The sequence below is a fragment of the Anabrus simplex genome, chromosome 3 (genome assembly GCF_040414725.1).
Source record: "Anabrus simplex isolate iqAnaSimp1 chromosome 3, ASM4041472v1, whole genome shotgun sequence".
Classification (NCBI taxonomy): Eukaryota; Metazoa; Arthropoda; class Insecta; order Orthoptera; family Tettigoniidae; genus Anabrus; species Anabrus simplex.
Window position 1 is genome coordinate 82,776,601 of NC_090267.1, and position 19,769 is coordinate 82,796,369.

General features: G+C 37.9%; 1 protein-coding gene across 1 annotated transcript in view; it reads right to left on the reverse strand.

Annotated features, from left to right (window-relative positions):
• Positions 1–19,769, reverse strand: part of LOC136865997 (E3 ubiquitin-protein ligase Mdm2) — a 279,039-nt gene that overhangs the window by 218,342 nt on the left and 40,928 nt on the right. The window contains exon 2 of the mRNA XM_067142603.2: positions 13,964–14,009. Within this exon, the coding sequence (XP_066998704.2) occupies positions 13,964–14,008 (45 nt within the window). The 5' untranslated portion in view covers position 14,009. The remainder of the gene's footprint in view (positions 1–13,963; positions 14,010–19,769) is intronic.

Below are 19,769 nucleotides of genomic sequence, written 5' to 3' on the forward strand. Positions count from 1 at the left end.
GAACAGACAGATGGTGTGGCCATGGAAAGTCATCTCTCTCCTGTTGTGGCTAATTTCTTCATGGAAAACTTCGAAGAGAAAGCTTTGTCGTCGGCACCTTGCAAACCGAAGATTTGGTGGCGTTATGTGGATGATATGTTTGTCTATGGACAGAAGGTGAAGACAATCTTAGTCACTTTCTGGATCACCTTAATCGCCAGCACCTTTCCATTTGTTTCACCATGGAAATGGAATCTGACGGCAAAATACCATTGTTAGATGTTCTCGTCACCAAGAAAAAGGATGGATCTTTAGGAGACAGCTTTTATCGTAAGCCTGCACACACCAATAGATATCTCCACGCAGATTCTCACCATCACTCTGCCCAGAAACATGGTATCCTTACAACTCTGACTACCAGGGCCAGGAGGATTTGTGAAGTGTCAGCTCTACAAGAGGAAATTAACACCTTGAGAACCACCTTTGAAAGCAACGGTTACAGCAGAGCTTTGGTCTCAACGGTTCTGAAATCGACACATAATCGGACGTCTGTTAAGGAAAAAGATGTAAAAGGAACTGCTTACCTACCTTACATACATAACACGACGGATCGTATTGCTAAAATCTTACGTAGGTACCATGTACGAACTGTTTTTGGAACATTAGTGAAGATTAGGCAACTCCTGCGACCAACTAAGGATAGTTTGCCTCAATTGCAACAACCTAGTATCTACAGAGTTCCCTGTACTTGTGGCAAGGTTTATATTGGGCAGACTTCAAGAACGGTATGTACTAGCATCAAAGAACATACCAGATGTATCAGACTCAACCAACCTGATAAATCAGCTGTTGCTGATCATGCCTTAACACCTGGTCATGATGTCTTGTTCCAAGAAGTGGATGTTCTTGCCCGTATAAAACAATATCGCTCAAGAATTATCAGGGAGGCGGTTGAAATACGTATAAACACCCAGATAATTTCAACCGCGATACAAGCTACAACCTCAGTGAATCATGGCTACCAATTATCAGAACCATTAGAGAGTAATGCTTTACTGCTGCCATTCGTTGTCTCTATCTGGGACTAATATGGCGTCCCGTTTACATCTTACGGCACCATTTCAAGTTCCTTGTTGCTTTCTCCTAGCAACCTGTTATGCGTCGTTTCATTTCTCTCTTGTCTCCTGATGAAGAAAGGCAAGGTTTCTTTCGAAACGTGTTTGGTGTGTTTTGTAATTAATTACACGGCATAAGCCCAAAAATATACCTCATGAATAATGTGAGAATAGGTTTGTACCTTTAAAGGTGGTAAGGAATGGTAAAGACCCACCTTATTATAATTGAGTAATAAAGAGACTAAGGAGGTGCAGATTGGAAAGAAACAGAGTTAGAAATGGCTGTGGAAATAAGGAAAAATTTAAGGAACTTATGAATCTAGCAAAGAAGCCAGCTAAAAATAGCATGATGGCAAGCATAATTAGCAGTCATACAAATTTTAGTGAAAAATTGAATATTATGTATAGGTACTTCAAGGCAGAAACAGGTTCCAAGAAGGACATTGCAGGAATCATTAATGAACAAGGGGAGTGTGTATGCAAGGATCTTCAAAAGGCAGAAGTATTCAGTCAGCAGTATGTAGAGATTTTGGTTACAAGGATAATGTCCAGATAGAGGAGATGACTAATGCTAAAGAAGTATTAAAATTGACATATGATAACAATGATATTTACAATAAGATACAAAAGTTGAAAACTAGAAAAGCGGCTGGAATTCATCAGATTTCTGGGGATATACTAAAGACAATGGGTTGGGATATAGTACCATATCTGAAGTACTTGTTTGATTATTGTTTGTATGAAGGAACTATACCAAATGACTAGAGAGTTGCTATAGTAGCCCCTGTGTATAAAGGAAAGGGTGATTGACATAAAGCTGAAAATTACAGGCCAGTCAGTTTGACATGCACTGCATGTAAGCTTTGGGAAAGCATTCTTTCTGGTTATTTAAGAGATGTTTGCAAAATTAATAACTGGTTTGACAGAAGGTAGTTTGGCTTTAGGAAAGGTTATTCCACTGAAGCTCAACTTGCACGATTCCAGCAACATATAGCAGATATCCCCGATTCAGGAGGTCAATTAGACTGTATCACGATTGACCTATCTAAGGCATTTGGTAGGGTAGATTATGGAAGACTACTGGCAAAAATGAGTGCAATTGGACTTGACATAAGAGTGACTGAACGGTTGGCTCTGTTTCTAGAAAACAGAACTCAGAAAATTAGAGTAGGTGAGGCTTTATCTGACCCAGTAATAATTAAGAGGGGAATTCCTCAAGGCAATATTATTGTACCTTTATGTTTTCTTATATATATAAATGATATGAGTAAAGAAGTGGAATGAGAGATAAGGCCATTTGCAGATGATGTTATTAATAAATAAGTTGCAAGATTGTGAGCAACTGCAAAATGACCTCAAAGTTGTGAGATGGACAGCAGGCAATGGTATGATGATAAATAGGGTTAAAAGTCAGGTTGTGAGTTTCACAAATAGAAAAAGTTCTGTTTTAATTACAGCATTGATGGAGTGAAAGTTCCTTTTGGGGATCATTTTAAGTATCTATGTGTAATTATACGGAAAGGTCTCCACTGGGTAATCACATAAATTGGATTGTAATAAAGGGTACAGATCTCTGCAAATGGTTATAAGGGTGTTTAGGATGTAAAGGAACGGCATATAAGTCTCTGGTAAGACCCAAACTAGAGTATGGTTCCAGTGTATGGGACCATCACCAGGATTACTTGATTCATTAACTGGAAAAAATTCAAAGAAAAGCAGCTCAATTAGTTCTGAGTGATTTCCGACAAAAGAGTAGTGTTACAAATATGTTGCAATGTTTAGGCTGGGAAGACTAAGTGGTATGTAACACTAAGTTTATACAAGGAGTATTTTTATTATACCACCTATTCAATACAATCCACTGTTGCGTGGTTAAATGAACATAGAAACTACCAAATTTTAAGGTACATGTTTTGCCCCTCTTTTACTGGGCATCATCAGCCTTAATCAATCCTAAAACAAACATTGGTCTGAGGACATTATTAAATTTATATAAACTATGCTGTTAAACGCTTAATAAAACTGACACTGTGGTTCCTTATATTCAGAGTACAAGGATAGCTAAAAACCTATATACACATTTTAAAATCAATTTTTTAAAATATTAAAATGTTCACCCAAAAGAGTTTTGTATCACACAGTTTCTTAAAAGTATTCATGTCTGATCTGAAGTTGATCTTCTTCATTACTGCTCGAACAATAAGCAACACTTAAGGACCAATGTGCTGAACAAAAGGCCATCAATAGGAAGGATCAATGTTAACACAACATGCATATTGGGTGTGAGATCTGTCATGCGGCTGTAACAACCCTGTGTGAAGTGCTGTGAAGTGTTTTTAAAACATAAACGACCTACAGAAGTGGTACTATTATTTCCCAACTATGTGAATTTTGTGCAGGAATATTGTGGTTTGATATGTATTATTCAAACTTATCAAAATTGCCATGTAAAATTGTTTCTGCTACTTCATTGAAAAGTTCACATTAACATCAACGGTTAAAATTTTACTTGCCCAGCAAATTGACATGTATTGTGTTTATTTATTTTATCAAATACTTCCTCTCATGCAGAGGCTACCTTGCGACAAAGTATACTTTTACACTCATTCTTAGAAGAGAAATAGATGTACTGTACTTGAGAAATGTTGAAGGTAAACTAATTGTAACAGTGATTTCTTAGAATTATCAGTGAGCCCCTTAACCCGTCAAAGCTCAATGTCATCTACAGGTGACAATATTAATAAAATTTCCTGCTCACCAGGCTGCTTGAACTTTTCTGCCTGGTGGAAGTATTTAAAGAAATAATTTGAAATGGACCATTTTTGAACTTGCAGCCTGCACTGATCAGTCAATTATCGCTCAGATAAAAGAGGAAACAGACTAGATTGAAGTGGTGAAGCAACTGCAAGTCATTATGGTATGGAAAGCATGCGATAAAAGGTCATTTTATTTTGCACTTTGTTCAAGTAAATTGCTAAAATGTTCGATACTGAAAGTGACACATTCTTAAGCACAATATTATAATTTAAGGATATGTTATTGCCGTTAAAAGGCATGGTGTCACCTATAGGTGACATTGGTCACATGAAGTAGGCATTTTTGTCCAGTTTCAGTTATGAATAGTATCCGATATTCACTTCGTGTTTTCTCCCTCTTTTCAGTCTCACACTGGATTAGGTTCTAGAAATGTTTGAAGATGACAGTAATAATGCACCATCTATAAATGTCATAATGTTTTCTCCAAATGAAGGACATTTTACAGATGAGGAAAGTGGTGATGAAGCAACTAATTCTGTCGATATCAATCCCCTTCCTGGTAGAATATTGAGGTTGACAGTGGAAATAAATGCGATATCACCAGATGACGGTATGCCGATACCTTATAGTAAAATGCAGCAGGCAGTTGGTCTTTCTAGGACAAATAAACCAGCGTCTTCTAAGAAAGAATACAATTGTGGGCAGCTACAGAGGGGATATTTATTTTCCGATTGGGTAAGGTGACGTGCATGTGGAACCTTCTGAATATGACACACCACAACTATCTCTAGTTCAGTGTTTTGAGTTACTGTTCATTGAAGAAGAATAATCTCATTGTGAAAATGTCCAAGCTATTTGCTCTGCTCAGGAACCACGTGTTAGACATAAATTCAGATGACATAAGTGTTTATATCGTACTACTGTGACCGGCCAAATCAATTTGGAAAACTATAGGAATGCTTTGAGAATTAAAATCAGATGTCTTCAATAACTTAGTTTATAACAGCATTTCCAGAAATTCACCAATATTTGCATCCTTCAGAAAATATGAATATCCCCCATTCCACCCCACCCCTTAATGACAAAAATGCAAGGTATGAGAATAGCTAAAATTTCTAAATCAAAACATTGGTCAGTAATTTGAAGAAATCTGTTCAACTGATCTTGCAGTGGGTGAAGATATGGGCAGCGCCTACAAAGGGAATCGTTCTGAGATCCTCCTGGTACCGATCTAACTGCTGAAATGTTTGCTGTCATCTTAATTGCTTCATGCCATTCACTACATGATAAGCCTTGATGGTCTAGAATCCAGGAGTTGGCAGATTCATTGTACAAACATACACCTCTTCCTTTCTGCTGCAAGTTACACCACTCACTGAATGCCCTTTCTCTCAGCACTCTTCTCACTTTCCTGGCATCAGTTATTTCTAGCCGTGGATGTGGCAAATTGTCAGATGGAGGAACATTGAGGGATTGTAGTGAGAGAGTTATTTCTTCCTTCAGATTTCTCGTAGCATGGATGTATTCGCCACCTGAGCTTAATAGTACCTTACAAATATTAATGTGCTGAACATGAGCTTCCCAAGCAGCGCAGAAGAGTCCCAACCCCTTATATTTTTTCTTAGTGTAGACCATTCCATTAGGAATGTCTGCAGCTTTTTGAAGAATTTCCTTAAGAGCACTTCATATTAGTATGTCTGTACCAGCAAGGAACTTTTTCGGAATCTTCTCTGGCTTGATAGTATGGAATGGGTGTATGACAGATAGCATACAACTGTGTTTATTACTTTAAATTTCTGGTCAACCTGTAATAGTGGAGAAGAAACCACTTTCTCCAATTTATTCTGTAATTTTTAAGCTCCTGTGTAGGTTGAAAAATTATTTCATTCAAAAAGTTACCTCCCAGATAGCGGATTGTTTCCCCACGTTGCAAACTCGATATATCATACCTCTTAAATTCAGCTGATATTTTTATTAACTTCCCGCATTTGATGCAGATTGCTGTAGATTTCATTGGGTAGATATAAAGCCCTATTACATGAAATCTCCTTGTGACTATTTTTGAGAGCTCAAGTGCTGCTGTTCGACTATTTTCTGTGACAACCAAGTCATCAGCGAAACCCACGATCGTTAAATGTGGAAGATGTGGTACTAAAGAAAATCCACAGTGGCTTGTGAGAGAGTCTCCAGTTAGTTTGTTTAAAATATGATCTATCGCCAGATTGTGCTGAAGATGCACACTGATGTACTATATTCAAGACATTGTTTACAACTTACCACAAAATTCACCTAAATATGCTTATAAACATACCTATTGAATGAACCTCCAGTTAAAGTTAGGCTTCTATGTGATATTTGGGACATCACTGCATGTATTAAATTATTGAACTGTATAATTTATTAATAAGAGGTATATATTTAATCACTGGTAGGTCATTTTTAAATTGTATATATATAGGGTTTTAATCATCCATTTCACTTCTTTGTACGGCGGCTATAACGTATTCTGAACGAACAACTTATTGTGTAAAGTATTTCAACATCATTCATATTAATAGCTTGCAGTAAATTTTCCAATAGCCGAAGTCAGATGACCAGAGTCACCAGGCTAATTTCAGCCCATTACCAGGAAATGTACGTCATCAAGCTTACGAGAGACCGTACCCCTTCCATAATCTGAGGAGACAGTTACAACCTTATCAACGCCTACTTTTCGAAGTTCCCTACCCGACGCTACATTTCCGCGGGAAAGTTCAGCCTATGTGAATGGACATAATGAAGCAACACGATGGATTCACAGCAATACATAGAAGGGATAAGATCTCAAATCTGATTGGACCCTGTGATATGGTTGACGGAGGGAGACTTTGGAACCTAGATACTCTTGGACACTTGCTCTTGGAAGGACGCTCTTACGATGATTCTACGTCTACCCATCGGAAAAAATCTTAACTTAGTTCACTTCGCATCTGAGTAGCGTACTACTCAAAAGTTACTCTCATTGGGACCTGTTATCTCAATGATGAGGTAAAGTCAACGGGAGACCAGTTTTGACTGGTATAGGGCAGGATAGATTTTGTTATGAATTTAGTTATTTAGTTATTTTCTCCATGAAAGTAACCTATGGTGGTTTTGCTATTAAAATTAGGACTCACTACGACTTTATGTAAGGAGTACAGTAGAAGTGCTAAAGGCAGGAGAGTCATGGTACAACTAGTGTATTATGCACAATGCAGAAGTAGGACTGGAACCCACAACTTGAGATGATGCCGCCTGTACGAGAGATCCATCAATCATCAGTTACTACATAGATCGTATTCAGATAAGATTCTACAAATGGTGAGCTAATGGCATAAATTACTGCAAGTCTTCGCACAACAGTTCATTTTCTTAGAGTTTATTTCATTCAATTTTTCTTTTGCTTCCGCAAGTTCAGAGTCCATTAATACGCCGTTACGACACGTTTTTCATCCTAATAAATAGCTGTTTTAATTTGGATTTTCTGAAATTATTATTAATGATTCTTAACTTCCAAGGAAGTGTACTTAATGGATAGTGTTCCGTCACCCCACTCCTGGGAGTTTTTAGTCTCATTACGTGTTATTATTATTATTATTATTATTATTATTATTATTATTATTATTATTATTATTATTATTATTATTTATCAACTATCGTTTTCAAGCCATAAGCTTGAAGGCTGGTGCCCATAGGATATTGTTTATGGAGAAATAATGAGATATCATTTATTTATATAAATATTAAGGTGACCTGCCAATTCATAATTTTGTCACACATCTGTGGGCAGAGTGGGTACGTCACTATATTGTCACCGCAAGTGTGGGGCTCGTAAACCATTAAGTACGTGTATAGAACAGATAGAATCAGTATTTTGGAGGTAACTGTTGTGTAACCACAGTATAACTTTCTTGTGTGTTTGATTCTGGGGGTAGCATGGCTGAGCAAGAGGAGAAAGACATGACGCTGCGTAGTGGGCACGTGCTGAAAGGTAGTACTCTAAGTAATTCTAAGGAAGAGGTAGATAAATGTGTAGAGGAAACTGATACAGTAAAACCTCGTTAATTCAAAGTCGTTGGGACTCAAAAATCGGACTTCGAATTACGTGATTTCGAATTAACCGCCAATTCGCAATTCAGAAGTACCAACCCTTGCCGCGTTACGAAATATTCTAAGGCGCGTTACTGCATGCATTTAACCTTGATTCACAATTTATACCTTTCAAATGCCATGAAAAAAGAACTATTTCCAAAATGTATCCAAAAAGATGCATTTACAGTATTCAAATAATGCACTTACATATCTCACTGGCAAATATAACCTCACGCAACGAAAAAAAAAGCACGATTCAAAGACGAGGAGAAATCTATGCTGGCTTCCATGTGCAAATGCTTTATTCATTGGAGTACTATACTGTATGCATTTTAGATGCCTTGTATTTACACAGAAAGGTCCCGATGCCCTTAAAATCAAACTTTCCTATGACTCTATCCTTGTACGATTTCCCGCCATGCCACTTCTCACGGATTTCATAAATGTAAACACTTGCCGCGTCACAAAGTATTCTAAGACCCATTAATACATGCAATCACCTCGATTCAGAGTTTAAACCTTTCCAATGCCATATAAAAACTATTTTCGAAATGTATCCAACAAGGTGCATTTACAATGTTCAAATAATGCATTTGGATAAATCACTGACGAACATAACTTCACGCAACGTAAGAAAAAAAAATCACACAATTCAAAGACGAGGATAAATTATGCTGGTTCCCCTGTGCAAATGCTTTATTTTTTGGATATCTGTACTGTTTGCATTTTTAGATGCTTTGTACTGGGATGGAAAGTGCCCGACACCCTTAAAACATTGTAGCTTATCGAACTTTTCTATGACGAGGGGATAAAGTTTCTCGCTTCCGTGTGCATTGCAATTGCAACGCACTACTATGACCCCCATCCCCGACCCTTGTACGATTCCCCGGCTGGCACTTTCTCCTTTAAAACCATAAGACCGTTTGGGCTCTCATTAAAATAAAGCAATGCAGTTTCATCGGCAACGACAGTATTGTTCGGTGTGTACGAATTTATTATATGAGCCACGCTTTTTCGTCAACTGTCAGCATCGCCAGTGTTCGCGCATTCTGTTTTTCCGCACACTGCCTGTTGCGTGAAATTACGGCGTTCCTTAAAAGGTTGAACACAAAAGAATTCCAATTTCATTCAACTTGGCAATCATGAAGCGCACTGTAGCCCCACCGAAGTGAGTGGAAGTGTGGAAAGCTACCCCTCCACATTCCGGAACACGCGTTCTATTATGACCCGGATAAATTTCGAGTTGAAATTACTCAAATACAAAGTATGTTACAAGTGTTTATTTATATATCCACCTATTCAATACAAAGAGATCTTTTTAGAAATTAAATATTATTATAAAATGTTAAGGGACATGTTTCGCCCATATTAAGGGCAATTTTAGCCAAGGACATTCTAATATTTTGTATGTTTAGACTGACACCTATAATGATATCCTCTTTTTATGGCTTGTAAGAGCAATCAGGATCCTGATTTTTCACCATACAGGTTTGAATTTGAGGCTGATGATGCCCTTAATATGGGCGAAACATGTCCCTTAACATTTTATAATAATATTTAATTTCTAAAAAGATCTCTTTGTATTGAATAGGTGGATATATAAATAAACACTTGTAACATACTTTGTATTTACGTACATTTCAATACGGACCTAACATGAGAATTATAACATGTAATAATTGAAATTACTCTGTAACATACTATTGTTTTAAAATGTAAAGCCAGTTTCGAATTAAAAGTGTGAATTTTGGTAATGGGGCCGACAATGCACTTCGAATTACGAATTATCCATATTTCGAATTAAACAATTTAAATAACATGCAAAACTGTATCTCATGTTTCCAGGAAAAAGAGCTTCTTCGAATTACGTGGGATTTTGAATTAACCGATTTCGAATTATCGAGGTTCTACTGTAATAGGAGAGAAGATAGCGAAGGAAATAAGAGTAGGAATGACGAAGTTACGTTAGATTCAGACGATAGTACGATGGGGGGCGAGGCGGAGGTTAGCCCTAACAGAGTTATAATAATCAGTTACTTGAAATGATGCAGTTAATAATGTTCAGTAAAATGGAGGAAACTAAATCAGAGATTAAAAATGAAGAAGAACAAACAAAATCAGAAATTAAAAATGAAGTAGAACAAACTACATCAGAAATTAAAAATGAAGTAGAACAAACTAAACGAGAATTAAGTAAGGCATTGAATGAACATAAGGTCAAAGCTAGAAAAAGGATGGACAAACACAGCAAACAGTTACAAGAATTATTTAAACAAAATAAAATATTTAACAAGCAGACAGAGGAACAGAGAGAGATAACAAAGCAAAAAAACAAGAGGTAGAAAAGAAATTTGTAGAGCAGAGGAGTGAGTTGTTGGGATTAATGGAAAAAGAAAGCAACAACACCAGAAAGGAGTTAGAGATACAAGTCACAGGGATTAACAAAGTTGAGACCCAAAACTAAGAAATAAGGAAATTTAAAGAACCGGTACAAAACAATATTGATACGGTTAAGTGTATTATGGAAGACAACACTAGGGAACAAAGTGAAAAGTTTGTGATGTTAGAAGGCAATACATTGGAGATTAACACGTTGAAAGAAAAACAGAACACTGTAGTGAATGAAACTGAAAGAAGAGATAAAGATGTAGATAACCGCATACGACGAGAAGTAAGAGAAAGACAGGGTAACATTGAGAGACAAAGTCATGGAGGAATTTACAGTAAGGAAATAGAATTCCCGAAGTTTAATGGGAAACAAACTAACCCACTAGAATTTCTTAAGATAGTAGAAAAAGCGGTTTGGGAAACGGATTGAGGAGGGATTTATGGACTGGGAAGAGGCAATCGACATTATTGAGCATCCTTTTGTGGGAGAGACGCGTGCCTGGTTTTCAGTCTATAAAAGCAACATGAAAATCCTGAAGGAATTTAAGACAAAGTTTACAGACAAATACTGGAACGAATAGATTCAAAGCTGTGAAAGAGAAAGGGTAGTATTTGGGAAGTTCAAGCATAATGAAGGCGTCTCTATGACTGAGTATTTCCTGTCACATGTTATGGTATGCCAGAATTTAGACGGAATCACAGCTGATTCAGATGTAGTCAGATTACTGTTACGACATTTTCCGGACAGGGTACGCAAAGCAGCATGCATGCAAAGTATTAAAACTATCCAGGAAATGGAGCAGTTATTAGGGAGTTTTGATGCATTAGGAAACATTGGGCATAGAACAGGAAACTCGCATAATTTTGTTCATCATAGGGAACCAAGGGACAATAGGAGACAGCAAAACTACCAGAATCGTAATCAGTTTCAGCCAAGGAATAACGGTAGGGGTGGAGGACCTGAAAATAGAGCGGGAAATGCCCAACAAGTCAGAGGATACGTTACTAACGAGCCAAGTGTAGGTACACGATCGCAACCTTTAAACTAAATGCAGGCTGTAATGAAGGGTCAGAATTCCAGCCTTACCAGGAAGTAGTTAGAAATTATGTTATGAAACTATTGCCATATGAACTAGATGTTAAGGAAGATCTTATGTGTGAACCAGATCATAATTATTTAGATTCGGGTGATGAAGTGGTTAATCCTGTGGTTCAATTAGAAGTTTGGGGGGGGTATGTTAAAGCGTTAATTGATACAGGAAGTCAGAAATCATGTATTAGCTCAGAATGGTATGATACTGTAGTAAAACAGGGTATTAAGATGGAAGAGATGCCTGTTAAGTCAACATTCATTATTACAACTGTTGGTAAAAAGTCGAAACAAATATGCAAGCAAGTTGCGGTGCCGATTTGTATAGAGGCTTTAATTTCAGTACAGGTATGTTTGGTTATTCCTCACCTGGTATTTGATCTCATCTTGGGATGTAACTGGTTGACTCTGAAATCGGTTCAGTTAGATTACAAAGATGCAATGGTAAATCTGAAGTGGAATAATAAGTATGTCAAACTCAAACTGAAAAATGAAATTCAGAGGAAACCAAACGTTTGTGCTATGTGGAGTGTTATTGAGGTTTCTAGATATCAGGAGAAACCCAGTGAGGGGTTTCATTTATGCCCGTTGTGGTTGAAAGAGGATCAGAAGGATGCTTTATTTGAAGCTGCGAGTAACAGTAAATTAGAGGAAATACAGAGGGACGAATGTTGGCAGTGTTATGTGAACACGCTGAGAATTTTTGTAAGAAACCCGGTAAAACATATGTTTATGAACATTCTTTTTCAGTGCTGGATGACAGTCCTTTCAGCGGGCCACGGTATGCTATACCACACAAATATGCCAAGGCAGTTGACAATCAGATACAAGCGATGTCAGGCAATGGGATTATTTAAGTGTCTAATAGCCAGTATTTAAATTCTTTAATCGTTGTGCCTAAGAGTGATGGAAGCGTTAGATTGTGTATTGACGCGAGAGAGATGAACAGACGTATTTGTGCTGACCAGTTAAAATCGCAGAAAATTGAAGAGTTAATTCAAGGTTTTCAGGGTAAAAAATGGTTTTCATCTGTTGATTTAAGAAGTAGTTTTTGGCAGATTCTTTTGAGAGTAGAGGACAGGCCTCTTACAGCATTTAATCATAAGTACAGCTTGTACCAGTTTCAGCACGTTCCCTACGGGAAGAAGACAAGTTCTGCAGCTTTAATTAGAGCATTAAATATTGCATTAGGTGATGATACAGATTTCGCCATGGTTTATATTGATGATCTGGCTGGAGTTTTATATCAAGGACCTTATTGTATACATAAGAAACTAGGACCTTGTGCTTATAAATTATGTGACCGTGATTGCATTTTACTGGGATCGTACAACATTAAGAGTCTACGTAAATATATTACGAGTCCAGTGGATTTACAAGTAAAGTCAAGCTAGCGTTGCTGGAACAGCCCGACGTACTTAACATGCACCGGACGAAAAAACTCTATCATTTCTTCCAACAAATGTTTCAATGGGGTTAATAACACCCACTTGACCGTCTTTTGGATCCAATTGATTACCGCACCAACATAACTACTGACATCCGCTAGCTTTGACACAATATTTTATCATTAGCAACGCCTCCACAAGAAGTTCCATTTTCTTTTCTACGACTTTCAGATGTATCAACCGTACACATTTTAACATATGTGTTATGTTCACACTTCTGTTTTAAATGACTGACAGTGATTTTACTATCTTGGACTCATGCTATGGGAGTGGAACAAACATCCTCCTTTGATGATTGTGCTTACACTCAAGGCCATCACAGTCTTGATATATAAGAAGAGGATCCATTTTTGTTTTAAACTCTCAAATATTCATGATTAACCACGTTTTAATCTTCAAAGTTACTTCTCTGCGCTATCTATTGATAACAATATACAGTATTGCACACAATGCGCACTGTGGCGTTATCTCTGAATGCGGACTGTAACTACTAGTGCCTTGTGGCTGGGCACCGAAATTTATCATTGAGTTTCATCTTTATTTTATCCTATTTGATGGAAATGCTACTGTGAAACGCACAGTTTATAAGCTAAAGAAAAAAATTTCAGCTTACAACTTCCTAAGCCAAGCTTGAACTGTGAACTGTGAGGTCATGGAAATTTTAGAATCAAAAAGGCCTAAAGAGCTTGAATATTTTAGTATTTAACATTTCAAAAAAAAAGTTTGCTTCACAGCTGAAAAGAAAAGTAAGGAATTTGTGAGTATGGTCATTTCCAAGCACCTCCACAAACTGTAGGAGAGTGTATAGGATTTCCACATATCTTTTTACTATGACAGGAAAGTACATTTCTCACAGAAAAATTGAAAGACATAAGTCATCTACAATAAGAATGCATATTTCATTAACAGAATACTTGACAAGCGCAGATTATCTCCTTCAGCCTGGATGGATTCAACAGATGGCCGAGCCAATAACATATAATTTCAAGTGCAGGTACAGGAGCCAAAACATGATACATTTCCTTGCAAGTCAAGTGTAAAATAAACTGGAATTATGACCAGTAGAAAGTATTTACCTGTAATTGGCTGCAGCTAGCCTCACTTTGAACTGGACCATCCATCCTGCAACAGACAAGGAAGAAAAATGAAGTAAAAGAACCATAAAAACTAAGAGACCAATATTTTGAAAATCACTGTTGGGAAAAAATAACTGCAACAACCTAAAGAGTGATGTTCAACTGAGTGTGGCTACAATAGCTGCACACTGCAGAACTGTACTTTAACTGATGTTTCAAGAACTTCAACCAAAAGACAGTATTCTGTGTACCTAGAACTAAATGTTGTTCACATGTATAGCAGTCAAGCTATAGCCATGCCTTAACTCTCTTGGTGCCAGGTGGTATTGCGAGCACCCGCCCTTTAAATTGCCAGAGCCGATTACATCGGTCGGCTTAAAATTCTATGATATACATAATTTTGAGGCAACCTATAGTGACGTGCATACTTTTGTTACAACCTGTAGTAAAAAGGGCTACACGTTATTGTGTACCTGGCCTTGCTTTGGCAGTTCTAAGAGGGCGTTATACCTTTCACAAGGGTCGTTTCCTGTGTTTACAAATACCGCTAACCGGTCAGTAAGAGATCGCTCCTTGCAGTGAGTGGATTTGTGACAGGAAAATGGCATGTTGTTCACGTGATATTTTTTCAGCAGGTATTGATGACAAATTAATGCAGTATTTGGAACAGTGTGCAGTTAACGCGGATGATTTATCGGATAGCGAAAGGGAACTTAGTTCAGAGAGTAGCGACGAAATTATACCGGACACGCCCGCGGAATCACCGCAGCTAAAGAAGAGACGTTTATTTGTGTCTAACAGCACTAAAGCTACTCTGAATATGGTGGTAGATGAAACTAGTGATAACGAATATGATGATGTCTCTGGAGAACATTTTGTGGAAATTTGTCCCAATGAACCCAACAACATTCCTCAAACTCCTGTCTCCTTCAAGGAAGTTCTTGGACCTAAACATGCCCTACCGTCTGATTCTCCGCCCATATCATACTTCAATTTACTTTTCACTTACTCTCTGCTAAACCTTATAGTCACATATAGTCCTCTATCATTACCTAAATGCCGGTCTCGGCGGGCCAAGTGTAGCGTGCCTGCCTCTCACCTGGAGGTCATGGGTTCGATTCCCGTCCAGGACAAGAAGTTTCGCCTGGTCCTGAGGGTTGGTTCAAGATTCACTCAATCTAAGTGACCCTAAGTGATTGCAATTGAGGAGATATCTGAGGGTGAGAGGGCGACCCCGGTCTGGAAAACCAAGAATAATTACCGAGACGATCAGTCTCACTGACCATGATTCACCTCGTAAACAGCAGGTACCGAACTGAGCAGCGGTTGCTTAGTAGGTCAAAGCAAATCATGGCTTTAGTGCCATACATTTCTTATTTTCGTAAATTCTGTTGAATTGTAAAATTATTTTTCTAATATATACTACAACCGAAAACGAGAAACTATTTTTTCTGAAAACAAAAACAACAATATCAACTACTATTTTTTACTTACTTAATAATGCAGAATTATTTTAATACTGTGTTGTCCGCACGTAGAAAATTTGTTGTCAGTATTTACCAAACATCGAGACATACACGCGAATTTTATCGGTGAGTAAAACTGTCTTGTTTTTACTAGTGACATGTTTGAATTTTTATTTTTTATGTTTTTATTTTTCTCGTTCAAATTAGATATTCTATAGAATTGTATATAGAAATACATTATACATAATTACGTATATTCTTTTGTATCGTAAATTATTTTTTTCAAAGTAGATATTGAGAGAGAAAGTGCGAAAATATTTTTCTCTTCCTAAAAATAAACGTTATCGATAACTATAAATCAACAATAAAACGTCTTTGACTCTTTATATCACTCCAAACCAGTTTCTTATTCTACGTAGTCGATATGTAGAAAATTTCATGCCGGTATTTGCTATACACCGGTAGATAACCACGAATTTTAAAATACGTGTATTTCCGCTGAAAACGGCCTGACACTTTACAGTAGTAGAGCGGAGGCGGAGCTCTGGCCTCTTCCAGCTGATGGGGAGCAGCCGACAAGATCGGCTCTTGGCTCCAAGAGGGTTATGGGCAGTTACATGTGCCCGTTGTACAATTACAGCCGTTTGAGAGGGGTCACACTGGTACTTCAGGATGAATTATCGACGGATTGTTGCACCTGTAGACTAAGTTCAGGACAGCCACGCAGTACAAATGTATGTCTTGATCTTCCTCTTCCTCAGCTTATGCATGTCTTAATTAGGGATCGTATAAATATAGGAAAGAAACAAATACAGTAAGTATCAAATCAACTCAGAGAGAGAAGGGGGGATAAGAAAGGAACACACAACAGGACAAACATATAACGTAAACACAGTAAGACCAGGAATACTTAAGATATTAAAAAAAGGTAGAACGAATGATTCTCATGAATATATTGGGACTGCGCAGAACAGAGGACGGTCAAATTAGAAGACAAGTACACTAAGGGAACTGTTTACCAAGATGGAAAAATCTGACATCATACGGAAAAGTAGTAGTAATAACAATAATGTTATTTGGTTAATGGTTCATGGTGGGGGTTACTGTAGTCACATCCTAGTTCGTGAACCATGGGCAACGGCTGAGTGGCCCAGTAAGTGGTCCTGAGAGTCGGGATACCAGTTGCTATGGAATGGGAGTGGGCAACTCGAACATATTCCGAGTCAGGGTCCTCTTTGTGCTCAGACGGCTAGAACTATACAATCCACCGGTGGTCCCTAACCCGTTAGAGGAGAGATTCTTACTTGGACTATGTGCAAGTGGAGTAGCATCCTGCATGATGTATTTACCGAGCTCAGAACATTTTAAGCAAGCCTCGGACCTATGGGAGTAACGGAATCCAACTCCCATTTGACAAGTGAGGGACTCCTTGGAAAAAACTTGGCGAACGAAATGGAATTCGATCGGAAGCTATCAATATTAATGAGCCTTATGGAAAAACGGAAGTAGAACTGGCTGAGTCAGCAAAGAGGATGTACCTGGATGTTCTAGGAGTAAGTGATATTCAGGTAAGGGGAGATAATGAGGAAGAGATAGGAGATTATAAAGTGTACTTGACGGGTGTTAAAAAGGGAAGGGTAGACTATGGGGTAGGGCTGTTTAATAGGAATACTATAGCACGCAACACAGTTTCTGTTAGGCAAGTAAATGAGCAAATGTCATGGGTAGATTTGGCAGGTGGAGGAATTAGGAAAAGAACTGTCTCAGTGTATTCACCACGTGAGGGTGCAGATGAGGATGAAGTTTTATGAAGCACTGAGCGACATCGTAGTCGGGGTAAACAGCAAGGACAGAATAGTGGTAATGGGCAATTTCAATGCAAGAGTTGGAAATAGAACTGAAGGATACGAAAGGGTGATTGGTAAATGTGGGGAAGATAAGGAAGCTAATAGGAATGGGAAGCGTTTGCTGGACTTCTATGCTAGTATGGGTTTAGCAGTTACGAATACATTCTTCAAGCAAAAGGCTATTCGCCGCTATAGTAATTGGCACGCAAGGCCATACACTAAGGGTGCAACCTTCCCTTTCTCCCCTGTAATGTTAGTGTCTATAACCATACAGTTTAGGGACCCTACTTGCTGATACGTCTTACATTTACCGTTAATCTGGCACGTTGGTAACGTTCAGTCACAGTTCTATCCTGAATTACATATTGCCAATACATTACTGTTAAAGTCACTAGTGATACATTTGCGAGTATATTTAAAGCATATTTTCTTTTTCTGTGGAATTGTAAATCTATTAATTTTTTTTTTTTACTGTACATACTCTCTGCATGCTCCAGTACATGAGTAGTAACTACATGCTAATAATAGGTAAGCAGAATTGTGGCATGTTCGGATAATGCATTTAATAACATAGTTTGTGTGAAATGATGAACACATTGTTTTATTAATTATGTTCCTATTTCATCCCATACTTGCGTACAAAATTTGATTGGGATGCGTAAGAAGGAAGAAAAATCTGCAAGAACTCCTCCGAAAAGGAAAGCAACGTTTCGTCCTTTACAAAAATCAGGTCAAGAAATGGTTATACATTGCTACAACCAACTGAAACACGAAGATGACAAAAAAGGTAGCAGTTGTAGTGATAATGACCTAATAACAAGAGTTTCAAAATTAACTGGGGGTAAGTGTTTATCTTGTTTCTATGATAACTTTCTGACATAATGACTATCAGTTGAAATGGAGCAGTATTTCATTTTGAACCTAACCTAATCATGTATACCATGTCTTGTGTCGACTTTTATACGGTTTGTAGACTTAACCTTTGTGTATTCATATTGACTAACGGCATATGTGTATGTAATATATTTCCTTGTGTGTGATCTTACAGCGTGGTTTCGGTTTAGTCTGAGAAGTAATAGGAAATTTCAAGACAGGAGTTGAATTTTCTACCCCAGGTAAACGCCGGAAGCGTGAACATGTAGTGACCGGTATAGACAGTTTTTCCAAGGAAGCGATAGCAAGGTAATTTTATGATAAATTACATAAAGGTAAGGTAACTTCACAAGGAATCTATTGCAACATTATTTATTGAAATTGGCATACAGGTGAGATAACCTCCCAGAAATGTTTTGTGCATGTATTGACATACAGCTCTTTTGAGCCCCTTGTTATTCTCTTTTTTCTGCCCACAGGAGAAGTTGTAACTGTAAGAAAGGTAAGAAAGGTTGACCACATGAAAGCAAATTATGACTTATTTGTACAAGGGCTCAAAAACATCATTAAGAAGAATTTTGAAGGCCGTGGGATTTGTGTAGAGTAGAGGGGATCCCTATGTGTATGTTAGAGAAAATGAAGACATTTGTTTGAAGAGATCCTGCTATCTGAGGGAAAACCTGCATAATAAGGACAGAGAGAAACCAAAACCTGTTGTTTTCTTGGATGAGACTTGGATTTTTATGAATGGTGAATATATATGTTATATATTACATTTTACATCAGGTGTCTTTGGTTTCAAATGTGCATTTCTTTTTCAGGGTCACCCACATACTCCTGGAATAGGCCTAAACCACACAAATCTGGACATGATGTTCAAGGAGTAATTCGTCGACCTGTGTCTGAGGGAGGAAGACTGGTTTTTGTTCATGCTGGAACGAAAGATGCCTTTGTCCCTGGTATATTCTTACTTTATTTTACTTCATTTTATTATACTGAGCCGATCTCTCTTTACATAGTTATGAGGGTATTTAGGGTTCGTAGAACGGATGTAAAGGGGAAGGCACATAAGTTTCTGGTAAGACCCCAAGTTGAGTACAGTTCCCGTGTATAAGACCCTCACTTCGATTACTTGATTTGAGAACTGGAAAAGTTCAAAAGAAGCACGATTTGCTGTGGGTGATTGCTGACAAAATAGTAGTGTTACAAAAATTTGGTCAAGTTTGGGCTGGGAAGACTTGGGAGAAAGGAGACGAGTTGCTGGACTAAGTGGTATGTTCCGAGCTGTCGTTGGAGAGGTGGTGTGGAATGACATTGGTAAAATTCTTGCAAGAATAAAATTTACTGGGCCGATTGCAGAACAGTCACTAGTTTTAAGCCTTAGACATCGTCTACCTAAACAACATCCAAATCGTTCACGATCTTCCATTGCATAAACAATGTTTAGTCGACGTTTAACTAGACATCTCTTAAAGTTTCAATTTTGGTTTGAAAAGGTGACAGAAGTATCTTTCATGCAACCCTTTGCTTGTCGCAATCAATGAAATACAGCACGCGCGTGCGCGCCGAGTGCCAGTCAGCTGTTTGTCTTCCTACACATTACTCAAATATGGCTGAGCA